Source organism: Rhipicephalus sanguineus, chromosome 6 (assembly GCF_013339695.2).
Source record: "Rhipicephalus sanguineus isolate Rsan-2018 chromosome 6, BIME_Rsan_1.4, whole genome shotgun sequence".
Taxonomy (NCBI): Eukaryota; Metazoa; Arthropoda; class Arachnida; order Ixodida; family Ixodidae; genus Rhipicephalus; species Rhipicephalus sanguineus.
The window spans coordinates 78,693,285-78,715,803 of record NC_051181.1 but is presented as its reverse complement, the minus strand read 5'-3'; the positions used below and the strand labels follow the sequence as shown (position 1 = coordinate 78,715,803).

The following is a 22,519-nucleotide window of genomic DNA, read 5'->3' as shown; positions in this document are numbered from 1 at the left end:
TTATGTTCATTTATTCTACCGCGTCCAAGTAAACGTTAATGCGGCACTGGCTCATGATACCGCCACTCTCGTGCCCGTACAAATGTCGCAACTTTCATGCCCGTCCCGCAGAAACAGGCAGTACACCGCAGAGAACGCCGACAAAACGCCCACGGCCGCTACATTAAAAAAAAGGTAGCGGCCGTGCAACGCCGCTCGCGTGCTCGGGCTGGTTCGGGCACGTCATGCGCACGTTACCATGCATGCGCATGACGTGTTCATGCGTATGTGTCAAGTGAAGTGTGCAGGGAAGGAATTTGGCTCGCTAAGGCTACACGGGGCGAGTGCCAGGTGTTTGAAACTCGCCTCCTCGCATCATGGTTTCGCGCCGCTACAAATTATTGTTTTTCTCAGCTCGTAATGAACCGATTTGAAAAATTCTTGCGGCATGCTGCTCTTCATTCGGCACACAACAACTTCCAGCGTCTAACTAAAATTTGCTATGTGGCCTGGTGAGGGGCCCTTTAAACGAAATTACACTTCTATTGCAAACGCGCCAAATGGGACGGTCGCAGCAACGACGCGTTTTTTTCGTTTTGTTTTTCGAGCCTGGTGGCACACATGTCACTACCCCGTTATAAAGGGGACGCTCATAGCATCCATTCATTCATCCATGCAAGAGCACTGCGAAAGGAAAGTGCGAAAGATAAAAGGCGCGTTCATGTAGCCTCTTTTATGTGTTTGGCGTAGTTCAGTGGGCTAAACGCCCGCCAGCCACCGTCGCGGACCGAGAGGTCATGAGTTCGACTCCTGTCAACGGAACTTTTTGTTATAGTTTTATCTCTTTGCCATTTGATGGCATTCATTTTGCCGACGTATTTCCGTGACGGAAATACGTCATGAAAATCTTGGTGGACCCCGGCATAAAACACTTTCGTGTTAATATAACTAAGTAAAATAGAAAAGCGGTTCTGCATCAAACACAGCGAATAAGTATAGGAACACGATACAGGCGGCACCTCCAAGAGCTAATAATAACTGTTGCATTTTACATCCCACAGAACCACCATATGATAATGCTAGAGGCCGTAGTGGAGAGCTCCAGAAATGTCGACCACGTGTTGTTATAAAACTGCGGCTGCCGCTACCCACGGGTTAGCATTCAAGTGCCATAACCACTAGACTATACCGCTGCGGGTAACCCCTAACAGCAATCAGAATCAGGCATTTAAGGTGAGACCGCAGAAAGTTCATTGCCTGTGTAAAATAGCGTAAACCGACTCGATGAGACGCTCATTAGAAAAACGGAGCACTTTGTATAACAATGTTTCCACACTCCCTTTGCTAGCATCTTTGAGATGGCTGCTAATAATTTACATTACAATGAAAACTCAATTTCGCTATTTTACTAAGTAGCAAGCAGAATTTTTGTTGCTGTATATTCTAAGCACACGCAGATTATTATATATTTGTTCTCAACGCCGCCTTGACATAAGAGTAAACTTAAGTAGAATATAAGTCTGTAAACAGTAGCAGAAACGATGCAGACAGCTGAAAGTAAGAATAAAGCAGAGATCTCGAGCTTACCTTGCCAGCACGTTAAACACATATTGCCGTAAGCAGACCCGAAAAAAGCAATACAGAGACATAGATAATGTATGGGATGGAAAAGGACAGCTCAGAAAGAACTTGTGCTCACAATACAATTAATGATTTTGAAAAGTCATTGAATAAAAGAAAAAGAGACGTACGCTAAAATAGCTTCTGTTAAACGAATGCTTGTTCTGTTAAATCCAGCATCGGTACCAGTGGTGCTATAGCTGTTCGAATCTCGGTTTTGTATAAGTCGATCCCATTGCATATAAGCAAAACTTGCATCGACGAGGTCCTTCAAATTGCCGATGTGTGAAAGCCAAGAGACGCAAAGCAACCCCTTTTCTTGCCTTTTTGAGACTTCGTAACGAAGCACAACGCAAGAGAAACTTCGATAACGACACTACAACTACATCAGAATTTGTGCAAAAGACACCACACTCATTGTAATATACATGGCATAGAACAGTGGCTGAGAGCCAAGTGCCATAGCGCTGACACAATTAAAAAGAAAACAAAAAGAATCTGCGAAAACAAAATGTCATCTGGGCGTAGACGTTCGCGCGTTTGTCTGTGGAGACGACGCGAGCGCCACCACGTGACTCTACTCCCTCTGCTCAGAGCTCATCCCTGCCCTCGCTGGAAAACCCTGGCCAAAAGATAAACTAATGTCACTCTCTTTAGTTTTAATCTGGTGTCTTAGTGGGAGCAGTATCGGCTTGAGGAGCGGAGTTCAACCAACGTTTATTGTTTCGCATCGTGGTGTTGCGATCGCAGTATCTTGTGTCTTAAGATAAACGATACATTCTTCAATGTATCGGAAATTCAGATACTGATACACGGCTCGCGAGACGTATCGCGATACAGATACGAGATACCCGAAGAGTATCTAAGATAGTATCGAAGATACATGTATCTTCGATACTGCCCAGCACTGCTGTAAGAGATAGAATACAGTGGTGTGCATTACAGAGCGAAAGGAACTAGCCGGTATTCTGACTGACATTAAACAGGAAGGATCGAGCTTGTCTGGCCAAGGAGTGCGTCGGCTATTTCGCCAGTGGTCTATTAGGTCCTGAGAGAGAGAAAGAGAATAAGAATAAAAGAAATTCGAGGAGGCCAACCAGGGCTGAGCCCGGTAGGCTACCCTGCACTGGGGAAGGGGGAGAGGGAGAATAAAAGTTAGAGAGAGAAGGAGGGAAAAGTCACTCTTTCAACCGACGCAAGGGTTCCGCGTTTAACATCACAAACGGCAAATCAGTCCGGCAGCCGAGGGTATATAAAACCTCAACCTCTCCACAGGTTTCTATCCAACCACGTGTCTGGGGTCCATATGTACGTCAGGTGTTCGGGGAATCGTTAGTCTAAATTCAATACTAAACAACTAAATTCTCCTCTCGTCGGTCTATGTATATATAGTCCGATAAGAAACAAAATATTGCAAACGCCGGAGGCAAATGCTATTCTGAGTGATATTTACGCCGTCCCATTCTGAGAAGTTTTCGGTTGCGACTCCTTAATCGCCTCTTTAAATCAACACTTGCTCGTGTACGCCCCTTCGGTGACCTTTAACGGCCCGTCGCAATTAACGCGGCACTAAGACTCCGTTGCTGTGCGGTGACCACGGCAGGTGGCCCAACACGTGTCCGTTGGCGCTTCTCTTTTTCACACTGGTGAGTTTAGTTTTTGCGTATAGCAATTTCGAACGGGGCCTGTAGGCAGAAGCCGCGCGTCGTCGCGGAAAAGTCGAAAAACATGCTTGCACCAACTCGCAGCAAGAAGGCGGGTTGCGATTTCGAGCTGATTGCGGTGCTTCGGTGTTATTGACCAAATCTGCGCGGGACTGGATCCTTTCTGTGGGACCCCTTTATCGCCGATGCGCCGTTGCACAACTGCGCGACATTTGGAAAATCCAGCGGCAGCGGGGCGATTTACTAAACATCCCTCTTATTCGGAGGGCATATACATGTGTCTACAGGCAAGTGCGCCCTTAATGTTGTGCTTCTTGGGGGGACCATTTCCTGGCTGTTATGGCATGAGAAGCGCCACTGGTGCAGCTTTTGGGTGCAATACCGGAATTCCCCTTATTTTTTCAACGTCCGATGATATGATGCACGTAAAAAAACATGTCTATTTTTCTGAAGGGGCTGATTGTAATCGAGCATGATGTTTGCTTGATTACTTCCCATGCACCTTCTTCGTGTGACTATGCTTTATATATCCATTTCCATTTCCTTTGTATCCATCTGCATGTCCCTGCCACATCCTTTGATCGAAGGTCACGAAGGTCCGCGAGATGAGAAGACGTCTTTTCTCCATCGGACAACAAATCTGTTAAATAGTTTATACTACAAGGCACGGTTTAGTATTGCGCAATCGATAAGGAATGGTTACAATGTTGGAACGGACCAACAGGTATCGAACAGGGTGCGAGTCAAGTGGGAGACTTAGTCCAGGTTCGTATTATAAAGGTTGTCCTAGCTAAGTCTAACCAAGTTTCAAGAAAATACGAATAAAAATTCGTATACTATGCGGCAATTAGGCCTTTGCCGTGTTTGAGCGTCTTTACAGTGTGGCCAACAATTCTGTTTATCGGTGCAGCCGTGACTTGGACGACTAGACAAAAAAAAAAGACCACAAATTAGAAAAAAAAAACGCCTCGGCTAACGTTAGCTGGTACAACCCACACAAAGAGCGGAAACAGTACGTAACACAAGTCATGTTTGGTTTGCTATACTTTGTGTAAGTGGGGGTGCTGCTTTTTAGAGAGAAATGTGACAAAAAAAAACACCAATTTTCTTGATTGGTGGGTTTGCTTGTTTTCTGCATCAGTAGGCTGTCTTAGATGGCTTGTTCGAATTCGGTGGCGCTTGCTTCCTTATGGGTTAACGACCTTTTGGCTTTAGCGAATGTGCGCATGTGTCACTATGAGCATGTTTAATGTAAGAGTCAGGTGGTACGTTAATCTTGGACGTTCTCTATCGCCTTTGCGTGTTAGGCAGCTGCGTCTGCTTTGGTGCGTGGCCATGATGCGGTGCTCATAAGGAGGTCTTGACACTTTTGTTATGGGGTCGATGCATCACGAATGTTATCGCCCTTGCTGGTTGGCGTTATAAATCTTCATGGATTTCAATAAACCTCAGTGAAAATTGAGCGCCTGTCCTGTGTGCCTCCTGTTTATGTCCCCGTTTCTCAGCGCTCGTTTGTTTCTCATCAAGTATGCCCAAACACACATCTTGCTAAGCCGTCAGGCACGCGAGAACCAATATCATTAACATCACGCATACGGTGTCGTTAAACTATTGACAGCCACAGCGAATATATTGTCGCGAAACGATAGGTCGTATGAGGCAGGGGAAGAGGAAGTGCCCATATTAAAGAACGCGTGACTTAACAGACAGACAATTTGATCGGGCGAATTAGTAATTGTCGATCGTTGTAGATAGCGCGAAATTTTACTAGTGACAGATACAAAGGGGACAAGTTTGACCGCTTTGTATCTGTCCTAAGTACAGCTTCGCGCGGCCTGCAATGATGCAAGAAATGTTGTACCTCGTGGTAATATCGATTAAGGAGACGTGGTTCCTTGAGCGATATGCACGAACAAAGCATCCTAACAATGGCTCCCTCGCGAATGCTTTGTAATATGTCATAATTCGCAGAGACATATTTAGCAGCGTGGCTCCGAAGGGACTAGGCCGGAACACATGTGCTGGCTTGACCGAGAGGGTCAAGACGGCTTGCGGGCATAGACTCTGCTGCAGTGCTCGTCAGACCCGCCGGCTGGTCTGTGTAGGCCAGCCAGCTCTTCCAGCGCAGTGGCTCAGCGGCGCACCGAAGGAGCGTGACCGGCTCGTCCAAGCAGGGCAGTAGCGGCCATCCTTTCGCCAGCGCCACTCTCTCAGCCGGCGCCCCAGGGCCTGACGACCTTGCCGGACCGGCGGCGGGGGAGCTCTCAGCTGGCGGTGGGAGAGAGTGCGCCGGAGGTGAGGTCGCCAGCGGCAGAGAGAAACTTTTATAAAGGGTCGGCGACGGTGCGACGCGAACTCTTCGCCCTCAGTCGGTACTTGTGGAGCGGTGGTGCGCGATGAGTTGGGGAGCAGCCATGTCTTCTCCAAGGGCGAACGTCATCGTTGGGCTACTGCTAGTCGTCGCCGTAGCGCTTCTGCTGCCCAAGACGGAAGCAGGTGAGAGTGGCCGCATCTCGAGGAGTCGCTGTAGCCGGTGACTTCGCGACACGTGGGAACGTGATTTTTTGTCTCCGACCTCGAAGACAGCGCGACGTCCTTCTTCCCGCCATAAGATCCATCCGTGGCCCAAAGCCTATCGTAGTCCATCATATCAGTTTGAGGCTTGCTTTATCTTTGCTCTGAGATATGGCTTACTGGCACAGTGGTTAGAAGGCGGGCTCAAAGAGTTCTGGTATGGAGATGAGCGCGATTTGGCTGCGTCGTTTTCATGTGAACTACGAATAACCTGCATTTGTATAACCATCAAGAAAGGTATGCTACATCAGCGAGATAAATTAGCAGCGCGGTTGGTTGTTATATTTATTAATTAAAAGGACATGCTATGTCCCTACACCATTGATAACGTGATTTTCGTCTGTGGGTTCCGTCCTTTCGCCAGTGACAGCGTGACTATCGTCCCTATGATTAAGGAAACCACATCGGGATCAGAAACCATATTGCTTCTTTTGGAGGAACTTCGCGTGCTCAGCCGCTTTGAATGACAGTTGAAGACTTAACTGCAAAGTATGCTGAAGATAATTAAGGCTCGATGGTATAGCTAAGCGTGCTTTTAAAGCCTTTGTTGGATTTGAATCGAAGTAGTCAGATACAATGAAATAGCCGTACCCATGAGATGGCGTTTAACAGCCTGCCATCACTGGAAACACCAAATAAGGCATTTAGCTAAAACTGCTGGCGTGATATCAGCTGCGCAAGTTGGTGTTGCTAACGGAAGCTATTGGGAGTAGCTCACACCGCCTTCGCCCGGGCATCAATAAAGAACTGAAGCTGTATTCACAAATATTTGCTTTCATTAATGCTCTGTGCCGTCGGTTGACATTCTTCGCTAATAACATGTCCTGCATAGGATTGGTTGGGTTTTTTTTCTCAGGAATATTTCTTGCTTAAGAGCCTATTATGAATGCGGGCCTCGATATTTCTATTGGCGGCACGTATTAGTTCACATATATTCGAACGCGTTATTGTAACACGGAGACCTTTTGCAGCGAATTCTGGTGGGGCTAAGTTTGTGGGCCCTACACATGAGTTTTGGATTAAATACACGGTTTAAAATTTCACTGTAATACACTGCACGACTTAGGATGCAATTTTTTAAGGCGCATCTGAACTGCCTTCCTGATTAGTCACATCAATAGCTGTTTTTAATCGGTGCACATATAATATATGGTGCACAGTGCTGACCACAGAACAAATGTACGGGTTACTTTTATCTCTTATATCTCAATAATCATTCGTTGAAAGACACGTGCACGCAACCGCAAGACCTCCGCAGTATGAATATTCCACAAAGATGCCAGTCTCCAACTGACCAGCTTTATTATCGGGCTTGTCAGATGTCAAGTGACATTAAGTGTGCCCAGTCTCGTGTCGCTTGCCGTGCGTGGCCTTCAAAAGGCTGCCCTGCGCTTTTTCAGTATGACGTGGCGAGAGCGAGAGATAAATTCACAGGAAAAGAGGAAGGTGATAAAGTAGCTGTAATGCTGCTTGAGGGGTGCGACATATCGAACGGGCATAAATGATTCACCGTTTCCCGGTACTCCTAAGGGAAAGCATTGACGTCGCGTCCTGCGACAAACATCAGCAAAAGCGCCACTCCGGTATGGCGTAGCTTGGTCATTGGTGCAAAGGCTCTCATCACAAATGGGATCACATTAAGCGGGAACAATTGGTATGCTTGCCTGTTAAGAACAAATAGACGCACCAGCGAAGCGTCGTCCTCTTCTTTGCTTCTGTGTTCGCGCGCTGGTTTTCGTGGTGCTCTCACTACAGTAGTGTTCATAAAAAAACACGAACATCGAGTGTTGTTGACGCATGCGATGCTTGACTTGTGAGAGGTGAATGTGCCCGTTGGGATGTTTGCCACTTCCTAGTTTGCTCGGCATCGAAGAGATACTCATCAACGCGAGACTACACTCTGCCTTGTCGACCCTGGCTACAAATCTCCTTGCCGCCGTTTGTCTTCCGAATGGGAGTGGCTAACAACACTGCTTGCGATGAATGGGGTTGCGAGAAGACACTTGAACGCGTTTCGCCAGCTGTCATCGTTCTAGCGTACGGAGCTGATCGCGTGCGATTTCTTTAGTTCGCACTGACGGCGTAAGTTTGTCAGAAAAAAAATAATTTAGAACACTGACATGACACGCCGTTGCACCGGAGGTCTACGGAAAGCTTTGCAGCTGTCCGTAAGGAGCTATCGTGCCTGCCCGTGTTCTCCGCGTAGGGTAGTGAACGTAACTGTGATGTAATCAGCGGTGTTCGGGACTTCACTCAGCTTACGGTCCGTCTGTCTGTAACATCTTTCATTGCAAGTTAAGCCAAAGACTGTGTACAGTAGCGTGGCGAAGTGTTATTACAGCAGGTACGTGATGTCGCTCGTTGTTCTCTAACACCCATCTAAATCTCTAACAGCACCTGCCATGGGTTCTTTAACGTGCACCTAAACTAAATACACGGGTGTTCTTTTGCATTTTGACCCCACAGAAATGCGACCGCCGAGGCCGGGAATCGAACCCGCACCCTCGAGCTTAGCAGCGCGACACCTTACGTGCTAAGCTACCACGGCTGGTCAGTTGAGGAGGCTTCAAAGTGCGTTCATTGCTATGCATAACGCATCGTACGGCGCGCACACGCATGCAGCCACTCGCTCTCGCTTTGTGCATTCCAGAGGCATAATAATAAAGGCAGGGCAGCCGGTCAAAAACTAGAAAGCCAGGCCGTTGCACAGCATGGTACATGTTGCTGAGCGCACTAAAACAACAAAAACAAAATTGAAGCCTAGAACTGTGACGTTATCTTTGGCGTTTTTTTGTTCTTTAATTTAATGGCACAGGCTACCTTTTCGCTGAACGCGATGGAATGAGCTGAATGATGGTATAGTCTCAGTAGCGTTTCAGTGGCCTCTTGATTCGGTGTTCTTTATGCTATTTATTAAACGTCTTTGCGGCGAGTGAGTTAGCGCGAAAGGTAGGTGATGGTGGTGGCTGTGATGTTGCAGCAGGCGGGGTTAGCCTGGCCTTCATGGATGGCAGTTGTTCCGCCTGAGCGTCTCCTGAATTGTAGGTGTCTGTCACCCCGTGTTGGACAGCCCAGTGTCTCGCGGGAAGACCAGCAAAATTCGTTGCACGCTCCTCCTTGTTGTCGCGGGTCCTTCAGGAAAAATGACGTCTTCAAACGTCCGGTGCCTATGACAACCTTTTCGCAAGCTGGGGGAAGGTAGTGCGAAAACCTCCGAAGCGTTTTCTATTTCTCTAATGATATCGATTTCACGAACTGCACAGTGATAACCCGCTGTGGTGGTCTAGTGGTTATGGTGCTCGACTGCTCACCCGCAGGTAGCGGGATCGAATCCCGTCCGCGGCGGCCGCATTTTCGATGGAGGCGAAAATGCTTGAGGCCCGTTTACATAAATTTAAGTGCACTTTAAAGAGCCCCAGGTGGTCGAAATTTCCGTAGCTCTCCACTACGGCGTCTCTCACAATTAAACCCCAACGTTAAACCCCAACAATTATTATATAATGAACTACATGGTGATGTCGCCGCATTCTCCTAAGCCCCTCGACGACCAGACTGCGACAACTTCTTAGCAGTGCACTTCGGGGGTACTTGCCTAAGTGAAATGTACAATTGCGGGGACGTCTGCAAGAGAACATGCTTGCGATCGACCTGCGGCAGATGTTGGCCTTCACATACCCAAGCGCGACATACTAAGATGTTGGTTTTTGATGACTTGGCTATTGTGCCAGTTCCGCTTGTAATTTTTGTGCTTTGTGCTCGAACAGCGAGTCTTTGTGCTCGGACAGCGAGACATTGCTCATCACTTTCTTCAACAGCTTATTCCGCACATCCGGTTAGGTGTCGCATGAGCAAGTCTATTATCTGTGGAGAGAGAGAAAGAGCATAGGAAGGCAGGGAGGTTAACCAGAAGTTTGTATCCGGTATGCTACCCTGCAGTGGGGTTGGGGAATAGGGGGTTGAAAGCGAAAGACAGAAAATAAATAATAAGGGAAAAAAACAATCACAACCACACACATACGAGAAGTTACTTCAAAGTTAACTGGGTAAAACACTCAAGACAGAAACGAAGAAGACACAATAAAGCGCTTTCCCCCTGTACTGTATTCCTCAACCCTCTCTTATACTACATTGCGTTCTCGCCACCGGTGTGTGAAAACTCTCCAAGTATGGCAAACACGGCTGTCTTAGATTACTCTGAGAGTATAGATCGTCAGCACGAAAACGAATAACAAAGACACAGTGTGCGCCTGAAGTGTTTGGAGGAAACTATCAGCGATTTAGAGCGCTGCGGACCCTATACTACAGTCTAAGAGAGAATTGTGTGCCGGTGTGAACGTTACGCGTCAACTGGTGATGACGTCACCACGCAGCAGGAGCGACAGAGCTAGAGCAGCGGGCGCGGGACGCGAGCTCCACTGGGCAGAGTGATGTCACTCCGCTCCACTGGGTGTGCTGCGGAGTGACGTCTGCCTTCCCCTCACCCTCTAATGATATGATGCTCCAGTGTATAGCAATGAGTGAACTGATGAGTGAAAGAACACTGTTCTTTAGTGGGTGTGTGCCGTCTTGATGGCACACATCCGCAAGAGAATTAACGGCCTTCTCTTTCAATGAACTCGTTCAATTAATATTCATTAGTTATTCCGGCATTTAGTAGGCCCCTTATCTTTACTGAACTTATGCTCCGACATTATATGTATCCTGCACAGCTCAAGTTGAACGGTTACGTCCTTTTAGTGTGAATTTTATTATTTTTATGGGGGTTACGCAACACTGGAGCCAACACACAACTTCCGGTTGGCTGGGGGCGACTTCCGGTGCGGTCCTTAAGAAACATAATGTCGCTAGCTGCTAACGCCTTAAAGCTGGCGAGCGTCTGTCTGAAGTAGTAACTAGCTGCAGCTACTAACGTTTTACTCCTTATTTATTTCTATAAGTGCATGCCCAGCTAACCGATCCATTCCGGTCGCTACAGGCCGTACACGCAAATGGCAGCGTTTGAAAGGGTGCAAATGAATTTTGCGCGGGTATATGGATTCGCGGCCATATGGAGTTACGGAAGCAAGAACAACAAGGTGCAACAACGTTTCTGGCGATGGAGTAGATGATTTCGGCATGTGATCTTCATGCAGAAATGACTGAAGTAATCCAGCGTATGTAACAAACCCATTTAAATTTGTCAATGTAAAGGACGTTAAGCGACGTAAAGACATGTTAGAGGGCCTTTGGTTTGACTTTCAGAAGTCAGACCCATCTTCCCAAACCAAGGAAGAGATGCCGGACCTTATGCGGCATTCCAAGAGTGCGCGAACTTCTAGAAAGTGTAAGCTAATAGCGCATCATTGAGACAAACTTACGCAACAGGCTTTAAAGGAAGCGGATGCACTACGCAGTCGTGAGCCGAAACTCCTGTGCTAGCTGATATGAAAAGTGTCGAATGTTGGGCTGGTTGGTATTTTCACAATAAAGTCATCATAAATAGCGCAACGGAATGAGACAGCAAAAAGGAACGCTAACACAGCCGCTAGCTCACAATAATTTGCTATTCACTTCATTTTACCACGATTGTTTAATAGTAATTGCTGATGTTTCATGAGCTAAAACTACGACATGATTATGAGCGACGTCATAGCGGAGTACTCCTGAATAATTTTCGACCACCTGGTGTTCTTTACCCGCCCCTAAGTAGAAGTGCGGTAACCGCAGAAAAAGATTAGCACTAGCGACAATTGGTCGGAATGGTCGCTTGTGTTAATCAATTTGTGCGTTGAATATACACGGGTGCTCTGGCATTTCGTTTCTATCAATATGCAGCCGCCGTGGCTGGGAATCGGATCCACGCCCTCGAGCTTTGCAGCGCGGCACCTTACCTACTAAGGTGCTATGACGTGTAGTACCATCGTTTATCTTTTTTTGTTTTGTTTCATGACGAACATTCTAAGCGCGAGGTCTACTGAGCGAACAATTTCATTTTTTTTTATTTAGGAAGCATATAAACAAAACCAGTTCACAGTGTATACTGTGATCTCGTGGCAATCGTTGCTCCATTCAAGACGCAGGGGTAATACCGTTTCACTGTGTCATCTTACTGTGTAAATTCACTAAGCAGAGCACCCTTATTTTAAATACGAACGGGTGTTTTCACTTATCACAAATTTTTCTGACGCCCATATGTTATCAATCGGAAAGAATTTAACAGGCTGCATACTCTAGACAAGGGGTCAGCAACCTTTTGAGGTGGAGGGCCGAGTTGCATCAAGCCGAATCGGCGGGGGTCGCGCAGCAAACGGAGGTGTGGGGTGGCTTTGCAGGCAAAGAGGAACAAATTCGGCGAATTGGGAATAATGTACAAAACTTGAATAGAAGTCATGTTTATTGGCATGGTCGCAATTTACAATCATAAATTACAAGAAAAAAAAACCTTTATTTTCTGCCAGAGCGTAATTACTCCTTGGGCCGCCTTCTAGGCAGGGTTGCCCCCCCCCCCCCTCCCTCCCGACCCATCAATTTGCCGGCTACCAAAATAAAAGTGATTCCTCTCTCTCTCTTTAACTGCGACTTTTGATGCAGAGCATTCTTAGCCAACTCGTAAATATCTACATCAAGGTTGCTCACCGACTGACGCCGTGGAGGAGTTGATCGGTTTGTCGGGAACGCAAGTTTGCTTTGATGAACCTCAGTCTCGAGAGAGTCTGTATGTACTGCCGAGCACTTTTATCATGGACGATGCTAGTTCCTTCAGCCTTCCTTTGTTCCTGTCTAACCCCATTTGAAGTCAAAAGTGCCATGTCGGCCTTCACATAGGAAGAGACAAGGGGAAGGGGAGGGCTCCTGACGTCGTGCCGGGGGCCGCATAATACTTCCCCGCGGGCCGCACGTTGCCGACCTCTCTTCTAGGGTCTTGTGCCGGCGCTGCCGGCAAGACGGGCTGTCTTGGTTCACTTGCGTCAAGTTTTAATCGCCGGCTAGCCTTCTTCGCTTGCTAACAGACAGATCTTGGTGCGCGTAAGTGCTACGAGTTTGAAAGTAGGAGAATATTATGGGACATGCCAGTACGCATTTCCAATTTCCGTTTCATTTTTTTCTCCATTTATCACTCGCCAAGCGACCGCTGTGTCCCCTGTTGCGTCGCGCGCGGGAAAGCGAATTTAGCGGGTTATGAGAGAAAACGCTATCAACACACCTCGTTTCTTTCTTCTTGACCACCTATACGTGCCTGCTTTATTTATTCTTATTTGCACCGAACGAGCTGCGATTGATATGGAACGAAACGAGTTTATGTAAGCGGAACGCCAGCCCAATTAGTCTCCACTTTTCCGCATTTCGTGGCTAAGATTCCATCTCGCGTTGACTGCCACAGGACGCTGTCACCCGCTTTGCTTCGGGAATTCACTCCTTTCCTGTCCTCGCGTAATGACACCCGGAAAATCAAGCTTTCGACTGCTAATGAAGACCGGTCGCAGGGACACCCGTGACGCCGGGAGGAGTGTGCTGGCACGTGGCTTACAAAAAACAAACGAAAAAAAGAACGATAAAAAGAGGAAAGAAGACGACGATAAGCCGCGTGTTACACTCAAATATGCGAACAAAATAAGTGCCTTGTCAACTGTAGCGAAACTGCCAGCTGCCACGTCATGTTTCGAGTAAGTTGCCGATTAGTTTGCTGTTCGTTAAAATGTGGTTAGCATTATCGTATTTGGGGCTAAAAAAGAAAGTGCTGTAAGAGCTGCACCTTGCGATGTGACGCAGTACAGGACATTGGGGTAGAGAGTTTTAAAGAAAAAAATGACAGTCCTATAGTCTTGCTGATACTAACACCCCATAACTGTACCGTCATGCCTTTGGTCGTTGAGTGCTGTATAAGACAGCAACACAAACACAAGAGGTGTGCACAAAACAGTCAGACCACTCACACAATATAAATAGAGAATATTAAGCGTTACTTTTTGTTGAGTTTACTTTGAGAGACATGCCTAAGTAACTGCACTTATTTTAAATCTTTCAAATTATGTAGGAGTAGATTAGGTGCTCGTAGCCTGAACGATACCTTATGTCAATAAGCCACGACACTTGACCATTTCAGTCGCACGTAGGCGTCGAGCAGTAAATCTAATATATTCTTGCAGTCGATCAGGACGTATTATTGCGCCTCTGTTTATTAAAATAAAATCAGAAACAGTTATTGCATTATCATCTGTAAATTTCTGTTTTCTGCGGTATTGGTTTTTACCTAGCTACGGTGGTCTATTGGTTATGGTGCTCGACTGTTGGCCCGAAGGTCGCGGGATCGAATCTCGGCCGTGGCGGCCGCATTTTCGATGGAGGCGAAAATGCTTGGGGCCCGTGTTCTTAGATTTAGGTGCACGTTAAAGAACCCCAGGTGGCCGAAATTTCTGGAGCCCTCCACACGTCCCTTATAATCATATATCGTGGTTTTGGGACGTATACACCCAAACAATTATTATTATTATGCGATCTTGGTTCGACTTCCAGCATGCCGATGCGCATATTGAAGACGTTCAACATGTGTGTTCGGTCACATAAATAGACAGTCACGCGTTGCTTAGTTGCGCGTTTGCGGGCGCATGCGCAAATAGCAATCTGCGCAACTTAAGCCCACATCCATTCATCCGCGTATACAATGTTGCAGTTGGAATGATCGCGCCCTTAGTAAACCGTGGGCGCAGAAGTTGCGCCAATGAGCAGGAGACCGGTTTCGTCTACAAGGAAGGTGTACCGCGAGCGTCACGCCACGGCGTCTTCCACAGCCTTTAAAACCCGGCCCGTAACTGCACATTTCGTGAGCATACCACTAGACCAATATACGACTGCAATTTTGCCGTAAGAGCCCCGCTGTGAAATGAGCGCGGCAAATGTTATGGCAGCGCCGACTACGCTCACTGGACTAGGTACGAGCCGCGTTCTAATAATACGCTTACTCATAATTCCGCAAGACGGCGACGGAGGTTGCTGTCGTTAGGAGCTTCCTCCAGGCGCGGTATACATTATGCAAGCGGATCGCGTTCCACTATCATTTCGTCTCACGTTTGCAAATCAGCAAATGAACGCACGACGATAATATCGCAGGATTCCTAACCACCTTCCTTGTCAGTTCTGTTAGGCTCAGTGACCAGTTAGCTTGGGAATGGTCTATTGGGTGCGAGAACAGTTTTTTTTTTCTCTTAGTTCTCGAGAGCTCGTGCCTGGCACATATCGATCGTAGTAAAGCAGCGTTTTAGTGAATAAAAAATGATAAGTCTATAGTGCGGGAAAGTTTTCTTGCCATGTGGGCATGATCGTAGGCGTGCGCACAGGGGGGGAGGGGGCGCAGGGGGGGCGGCCGGCCCCCCCAGTCACCTAGGAGGGGGGTGCAAAATCTGCACCATACACTGACTTAGTTGGTTGAGGGGGGGGTGCTGCGATGAACCTTTGCCCCCCCCTCCCCTGATGGGGAACCCTGCGCACGCCTATGGGCATGATATTGGCGACAGACCAAGAAGCGCCTTATAAAACCGACGTATCTCGTTCCCATTCTGGTGACGCCGACTCCAATAAAAGAACAATGTTTAGTCGACGGGGACCGGCCACACGTACGTACATACAAGCACGTTGCGGTTACTACACAAGTAATAAACCTGGGTATAAGTTAGAAATTTCCGTAACCGTTAATTGATTACAACACTTTCGCACGAATTTGACACCTTCGTACGGTGTATTGATCTAAAGGCCTGGCTGTACGTGGATTTTAGATGAGCAGGAAGAGAGAAGCACAGTCATATCAAGGTCCTGGTTGGTGTTCGGAACTTAAACTGATTTTACCTCACAATTAACAGGGGGAGAGCATGTCGACACCTAATCTGCACTTGAATCATCGAAGTAATGGAACTTGTCAGCGCTGTTTCAGAGACTGATCTCCAGAGCTGCCACGGGAGAAGCCATGACCCTATGATCTTGTCTAGTAAAAGAAGAACGGTCTGACGTGCATCTGACATAGAAAGGTGTGGAGGGCTTTTCGATACCGGAGAACGGGGATTTTATTACTTGTGTTAGTTACGAAGCACGCATGCGGAAACGGCAAGAAGCGACAGTAAAGAGGCAGCAGATAGAAAACTGCCTCGAGAGAGGCACTACGTATGCACACTGTTTAGGAGCGAGGAAATGAAAATACAAGTTGACGACGGGAAGTACGGAACAACATGAAAGACCACAAACAGTGAAGGCAATTAATAAATTAATAATAACAGTAATTAATAAATTATTTTGCCCTTGCGTTCCATTTGTGGAAATTCCCGCCTTACGGCATTATTACAGAACGTTTATTTTGCTGTGTTGAGTCAGCGTACCTTTTAATGTGACGACGGTTGTGCCAAGGCGCGAGCCGTTACGTCACCACTACCACTATCACCCTCCCGTCATGGTCGTTGTGCCACCATGTGTGTCACGATGTTGTCATCACTTCGCAGTTACTTCAACCATTTTTGTGATCACTTCACAATTGGGGGCGTTCGCATGACATTACTCGGTCCTAGCATCAATACGGAGGGGGTGGTGGTGATCAGGCACGTTGTCCCCCCCCCCCCTTTATTAAATGTTGTTCAGATGTTGGCGCTCTTAAATGGCGCCGGCTACTCCTGTTCACTGGTAATAAATTTAGTAATTATAAGAATTGGTGGGGTTTGACGCCCCAAAACCACGATATGATTAATATGACTACGAAGGACGCCGTAGTTCAGGGCTTCGGAATTTTCGACCATCTGGTGTTCTATAACGTGCACCTAAATCTAAGCACATGGATCTCTAGCATATCGCCTCCCTCGAAATGCGTCCGCCGCGGCCGGGATTCGATACTGCGATCCTCGGGTCAGCAGTCGAGCACTGTAACCACTAGACCATCGTGGTGGGTAAAGTAAATTTAGTGAAAAGCACAGACGAGAAAAAGAGCAAAACAAAATCACACCTAAACTCCACTCGTTTCGGTCAGTCGAACTATAACAAATTGCATGAGCACTCCCCCGTTTTCAGTGTCCGAAATAATGCTAGCGATATCGACTAAGATTGGGCGCGTTTCTGCAAGAATACGTATCGTGTAATAGTAAAAAAAAAAAAAAAAAACCCTTGACTTGAATAATTCAGGCGACCACCCAACTCTACAACCTGTCGTGCAAAGGCCGCGGTATAGAGCCGAGCTCACGTCGCCTCGTTCCCACGAGTACGCTTCTTGAAAGTCGCGCTGTCATCGTAAATCGACCATATACGCCTGTACGCAAAAAAGCAACGGGGAAGGGGAGGCGGCAAAAAAATAAAGAACAAAAAAGAAAGAAGCAGATAGAGAGCGCGTGATATAGCAACAGTCTTGTGAGCTTCTCGTTCTGGCCAAGCTCCAAGTTGGCACGGACGATGCCGATTCGATGTGAAAGGGAAAAGCCGGTAGCTGTTGCTTAGCATTGCACAGCTTGCAGCTTCGTAGCAACAGGGTTATCACATAAAAGAGCGAATTACGTCTCCAGACCGCGTCTCAACTGCATACGGGAACGTTAGACACAAACAGAACAGCGAAACGCGCTTTGATTTCTGTGAAATACGCTTGTGTTTAAAACTGCGCACAAGGACAGGGCGCTTACCGCCTGAAAAGGCAGTGAAGATAATTCTCTGCAGTTCACGCCTTCATTTAGCCGGCTGATGCGGGGGAAATCGATAGCGACTTCACATGTTTTATGTGTTGGCGCAGCGCGCTGACATACTCCCATGTCTGTGTCAGCTTCAAAGACGAAGACATCTATTCTATAACACTACGTAATCTTACACACACACACACACACATATATATATATATATATATGTGTGTGTGTGTGTGTGTGTGTGTGTGTGTGTGTGTGTGTGTGTGTGTGTGTGTGTGTGTGTGTGTGTGTGTGTGTGTGTGTGTGTGTGTAGGTTTACAGTGTGAAAGCTGAACGAGAAAGGAAAGGCACGAGCTCAGTGTCTGTGTCCTTCATGTTGTCCCTGTCCTTGAGTGACAAGGACAGGGTCACAGCGCTTGTCCCAATCCTTTATCGCCATCTACGTTCAACGTTTACGCTGTAAACCTAAGACTATCCTAAGCCTTCATTCTGTTTGTTCCGTTTGTGAAAAATGGTGGCTGTTGCAGTGGCGACGGGGATGTCACGTGATGCTTATACACGCTAGGAGCACTTGTTGTGGTTGACCTCCGTCACCGAATTCATTGCGTTTGTATGCATTAGCAGTAAAAATGCGCTCCGTTTTAAAGGTTAGGTCTTCTTCGCAGACAGATTCTGCAGCGATGCGTTCTGCGATCGATCATAATTGAGTACTCTGTGAGCCCTACGACATCGTAATACCATTGTTACGCGCACTTGAAAGGAGACTGAACGATAAACGAACGTTGCCATATGTGGGCACGTTTAACGTCGAATAACTTGAGTTTCACTGAGACGGACTGTACGAATGTCGTTGAGCCATGGAAATGCGATCTCTTTCTCATGTGCTTCTTCTATGCTTCTTACTTTTGTTAGTAATGCCTGAACATTATGAAAGTGCATTAAAGCTGCCTCTAATGTGCTTACAAACACACGCACACGCGCACGCATACACGCACATATACAAACGCGTGCGCGCACACACACACACACACGCTACTTGAAGATATACGTTCATTCATTATTATGGTGTTTCGTTATCAAAAGTTATAAAGAACTGCAGCTAAACCTCTAAACGATCATTAAAACTGCTCTTGGAAGCGACCTATACAGGGCGAGTAAATTTTAGTGGTCGTTTTATTTTAAGTGGCGATGAAAAAGCAGACAGATAAAAAAGTGATAGAGGGAGAGGAACATGGCGCTAGATCTGTTACGAGAGCGGCAAGCGTGCTATCTTGTTTCACCTTGTGGCAGCACTTGATCTGCAAACGTGGTGACACATGTCCACGGGCAGTCACGCGCACTTGGGTGCGTAGACGAAAGATCATAAAGCACGCTGCTACATATGGAAATTCGAGCGTTTATAGCAACAACCACTCCAGCGTGTCCTTCAGGAAGTACTCGCGCGAAAGAGCTTGCAACATTCAGACGGGCTCACGTTCCTTTTGCATGAAAGCTTGGAAACCTCTTCCTGAATTCAAAGGGTGTTTGCGAGACGTTCTGACGACAAATGGCAGTGAGAATAAGTGCCGAAATCGGATATGTTGAATATATATCTTAAATAGATTACGCCGTCAAATGCACACTAATTTATATCGAGGCCCAGGTGTCGGTGTACTTTTGTTATTGGGCGAACGAGTATTTCTCGTCGGAATCAGCCATTCGGAACTGGCTGCAAAATCTGCTTTCGAATACGATGCATGTCAGGACAATGACCTGCGTTTTATAGTGGCACGAACAAATACTGCAAACAGATGTGCTGACAAAAGTCTCATTAGGTTCGTCATCGAAGTAAAGTACGGAATAGTATATTACACAAAATTGGCTAATAGAAGGCAGGCTGTCGATGAAGTGTATAGAGTACGTATTTTATGAATAACTTTCTCTGGCATACGTGAGTGTTATTGTTTATGGGGTATTGCGTGCCAGAACCACAATATGATTATGAGGTACACCGTATCGAGGGACTCCTGGTTAACTTCAGCCACTTGATGTTCTTTAACGCGTACCCAGATCAAAGCACACGAGTGTTGCGCTTCGCCCCTTCGCGTCCATTGAAGTGCGGATGCCGTGACCGGGATTCGAACTCACGTCCTTGAGACTAGCCGCGCGACATCTCACCTATTAAGCGGGTAATGCGCGAGAGCAATTTTAAGCTCTGATCAAATGTGTGCGGACGTCAATGCCCCCACACTGACTATAAAAATACACGTAGTTGTACCGACTGCATGGTTTGCATAAACAATTTACTGACCTACCAGGACAGCTTAAACACTTAGTGACGCCATTGCCCACGGCGATGCTTGCCACCATTTAGATCGCCGCCTTTGGCGTAAGGGTTTCGACGGCATCCATTTGGCTGCCTTCAACGCCCATAGGCGGAGTCCTTCCCCGGAGCACTTGTTTCGGCTTTCACTCTCGCGAGGAAGTGGACGTCCGTTCCAGCAGCTCGCAAAACGTTCTCAAAGGTCGTTGAGGACATGCCGGAAGGTCACGGCGATGGTCGGGCCTTTCTTGCACTCACGTGAGCTTGAGGCTGTCGCGCCTCGCGGAAGATAGCGTGAGCGTTGCAGACAGCCGATATCTGGTCGTCTGGAAGCCTCGGTTATGTACAGACAGAGAAGCGCCCAAGCGGGTCAGCCGGACATCCTAGTTTGGAGGAAGCAGAGCGTGCATCACTCGTTGAAGTCTTCTTCCGTCATTTCCTGTCTGCATCTGCGGCCATTTGAGTCGAAGGTAACTCCCGAGTTAACAAAACGAGCTTTTGTAGAAAGCCCTTCCTTTGCTAAAGAGATCGACCTTTACGAGCGTTCGGCGCCACGGAGTTTGTTCATTTAAATATTTATTGCTTTCGTTCTTGGCTTCTGTGACCTCATTTTGTACTAATCGGCACGCCTTAAAGTGTTAATTGAGATACTCAGACGTTATCGCTGAATCTCAGAGCGCACGCGTGATGTGAATAGCGGAGTACATTATAACACTTGTCCATGCCCCAGCGATTACGCTTTAAAGTACGATGACGCACGTGTAAAGTGCTGACACGTTCTACCCGGAAATCAGATTTGTACAACCGACAGCTGTCCACGGCACCAGCGTTATACTGGCGGGGCTCTTTGTTTTGCTGGGCACAAGTCAACCCAATAAATACTGCACGGTTTTTAACTTGTACTTTGAGTTGCCGTATTCCTCCCGGGCACACCAACGAGACAGCGTTGCTTTAAAAGCGAAGAGATATTTCCGTTTGATTGCGCGATATTTTGCCATGCAGCGTCCACAAATATACCTTCACTGTACCAGTACTGCAACGAGTACGCCGACATCCTCCCCTCTCGTGCTAGAGATTGCAGTATATTGCAGATCATGCCACATTGTGTATTGGTGGATGCACGGAACTCCGTCCAGTAAGGTTGACACCAACAGCGGTGGATGTCACGGTTCCCAGGGCAAGTAGAGGACAATAAAGCCTAGCTGCCACTGAATCAGGACTGCACGGCTGCTTTCGTACTACCTGAGGCAGCAGATACTATGGTACATGGCCGTTACATGAACCTCGAATGAAGAACTTGTATTCATAGAGGAAATTGTTCGAGGGGCTCGTTTCTTGGTTAGACACAAACAATGAAACCAACAAGGAAAGCCAAGGAAGGAATACGGGACATTATTTGTATGTTTTAGCTGAGGTGCAGTAATTATTACTTAAATAAAAAGTAATTTATGCAAATTAAAAAAAAAACCTTGCCGCGCGTAGGGACCGAGCCTACGACCTTCGGATAACGCGTCCGATGCTCTACCAATTGAGCTACACCGGCTGTCTCTTTCCCGCACTGTTTATTGGGTGTTTATTAGGGGTGTGCGAATATCAAATTTTTCGAATACGAATCGAATACGAATATCCACCTTCGAATATCGAATCGAATATCGAATATCAAAGGAAAAATAGCTCCACAGTAACAATATTTTATTTAACATGTAGCTATCTGAAAAAAACAAAAACATTAACAGTCTGACTGGCAACACAACATACACTGCTATATCCAGAACACAATGTCCAGGCTAGCACAACGCACATCAAAACACAAGCAAATATCACGGCACAATGAAAGTAATGACTACATGTTATCATGAAGAAATATGAGTTGCTCCACATGATCAAGCAGCAGGCGCTCCCTCGTAACAGAGACAACCCCCCCCCCCCTTCCTGCCACTGAAAAGGCATGCTCGCTTGGAACAGAAGTGGCTGGTATAGGGAGGTACATGGGGCAAAGCTTTGCCAGACTGGGGTATCTGAACAGTCCGCCACCAGTCACGTTTGTCACTGTCTTTCTTCACGAGTGGTCCCGCATAGTGAACGAGTGGTAGTGCGGCACGTTACGGCCGCATAATATTGAAAATGTACGGTTACATGATCGCCAACAGCGCTGCACGTCGGAGATGCACCAGCAATAAATCATACGTATTGGGGCGCACGTCGCAGGCAGATATCATGCCTCCGTGTACTTACGATGTTTATCGCTCCTCTCGGCAACGTTTCTAGCTATAGACCAGAACACAGCGAATTCCATGCGCATCGCCATATTTGCATCGCGCGTCGCGCCATCTATCGCACACGCGACGAAACAACATGTGCGGGCTGCCACGCCAGCAGATGCTACACAGAGCAAACGTGAAACTCCCGAAACTCAGCCCGTCGGAGAGCGTGTTTCGCGTCTTTTCTAGCCTGGACATTTTCGCTGATTTATTGGAACATCAAGAACATCTTGCTCAAGTCCACAATGTATACAGTAGGTGCTGAGTGGGCTGCGGAAGCAACCTCGTCAGATATGTACGTACGCTGTTACATTTGAAAAAGAAAAAAACGTTCTCGCAGTAGTACGCGTGAATCGTAATTGCAGTGCAGCTCACGAAAGAGTGAAACGACGTTTTGTGGCCCCATATTACAAGTTGTCCACAAGGTGAAAGCTCATCATTTCAGCATGCATCGCGTAATAATTAGAGTATACGCTTTACGGGTAGTTTCGCGGAACGTAA

At 47.1% G+C, this 22,519-nt stretch overlaps 1 protein-coding gene across 1 annotated transcript in view; it reads left to right on the top strand.

Annotated features, from left to right (window-relative positions):
* Nucleotides 1-5,598: 5,598 nt before the first annotated feature.
* The window catches only part of LOC119395926 (protein Skeletor, isoforms B/C), a 30,099-nt gene continuing 13,178 nt past the window's right edge, over nt 5,599-22,519 (top strand). Inside the window, exon 1 of the mRNA XM_049416821.1 lies at nt 5,599-5,759. Coding sequence (XP_049272778.1) covers nt 5,660-5,759 — 100 coding nt within the window. The 5' untranslated portion in view covers nt 5,599-5,659. The remainder of the gene's footprint in view (nt 5,760-22,519) is intronic.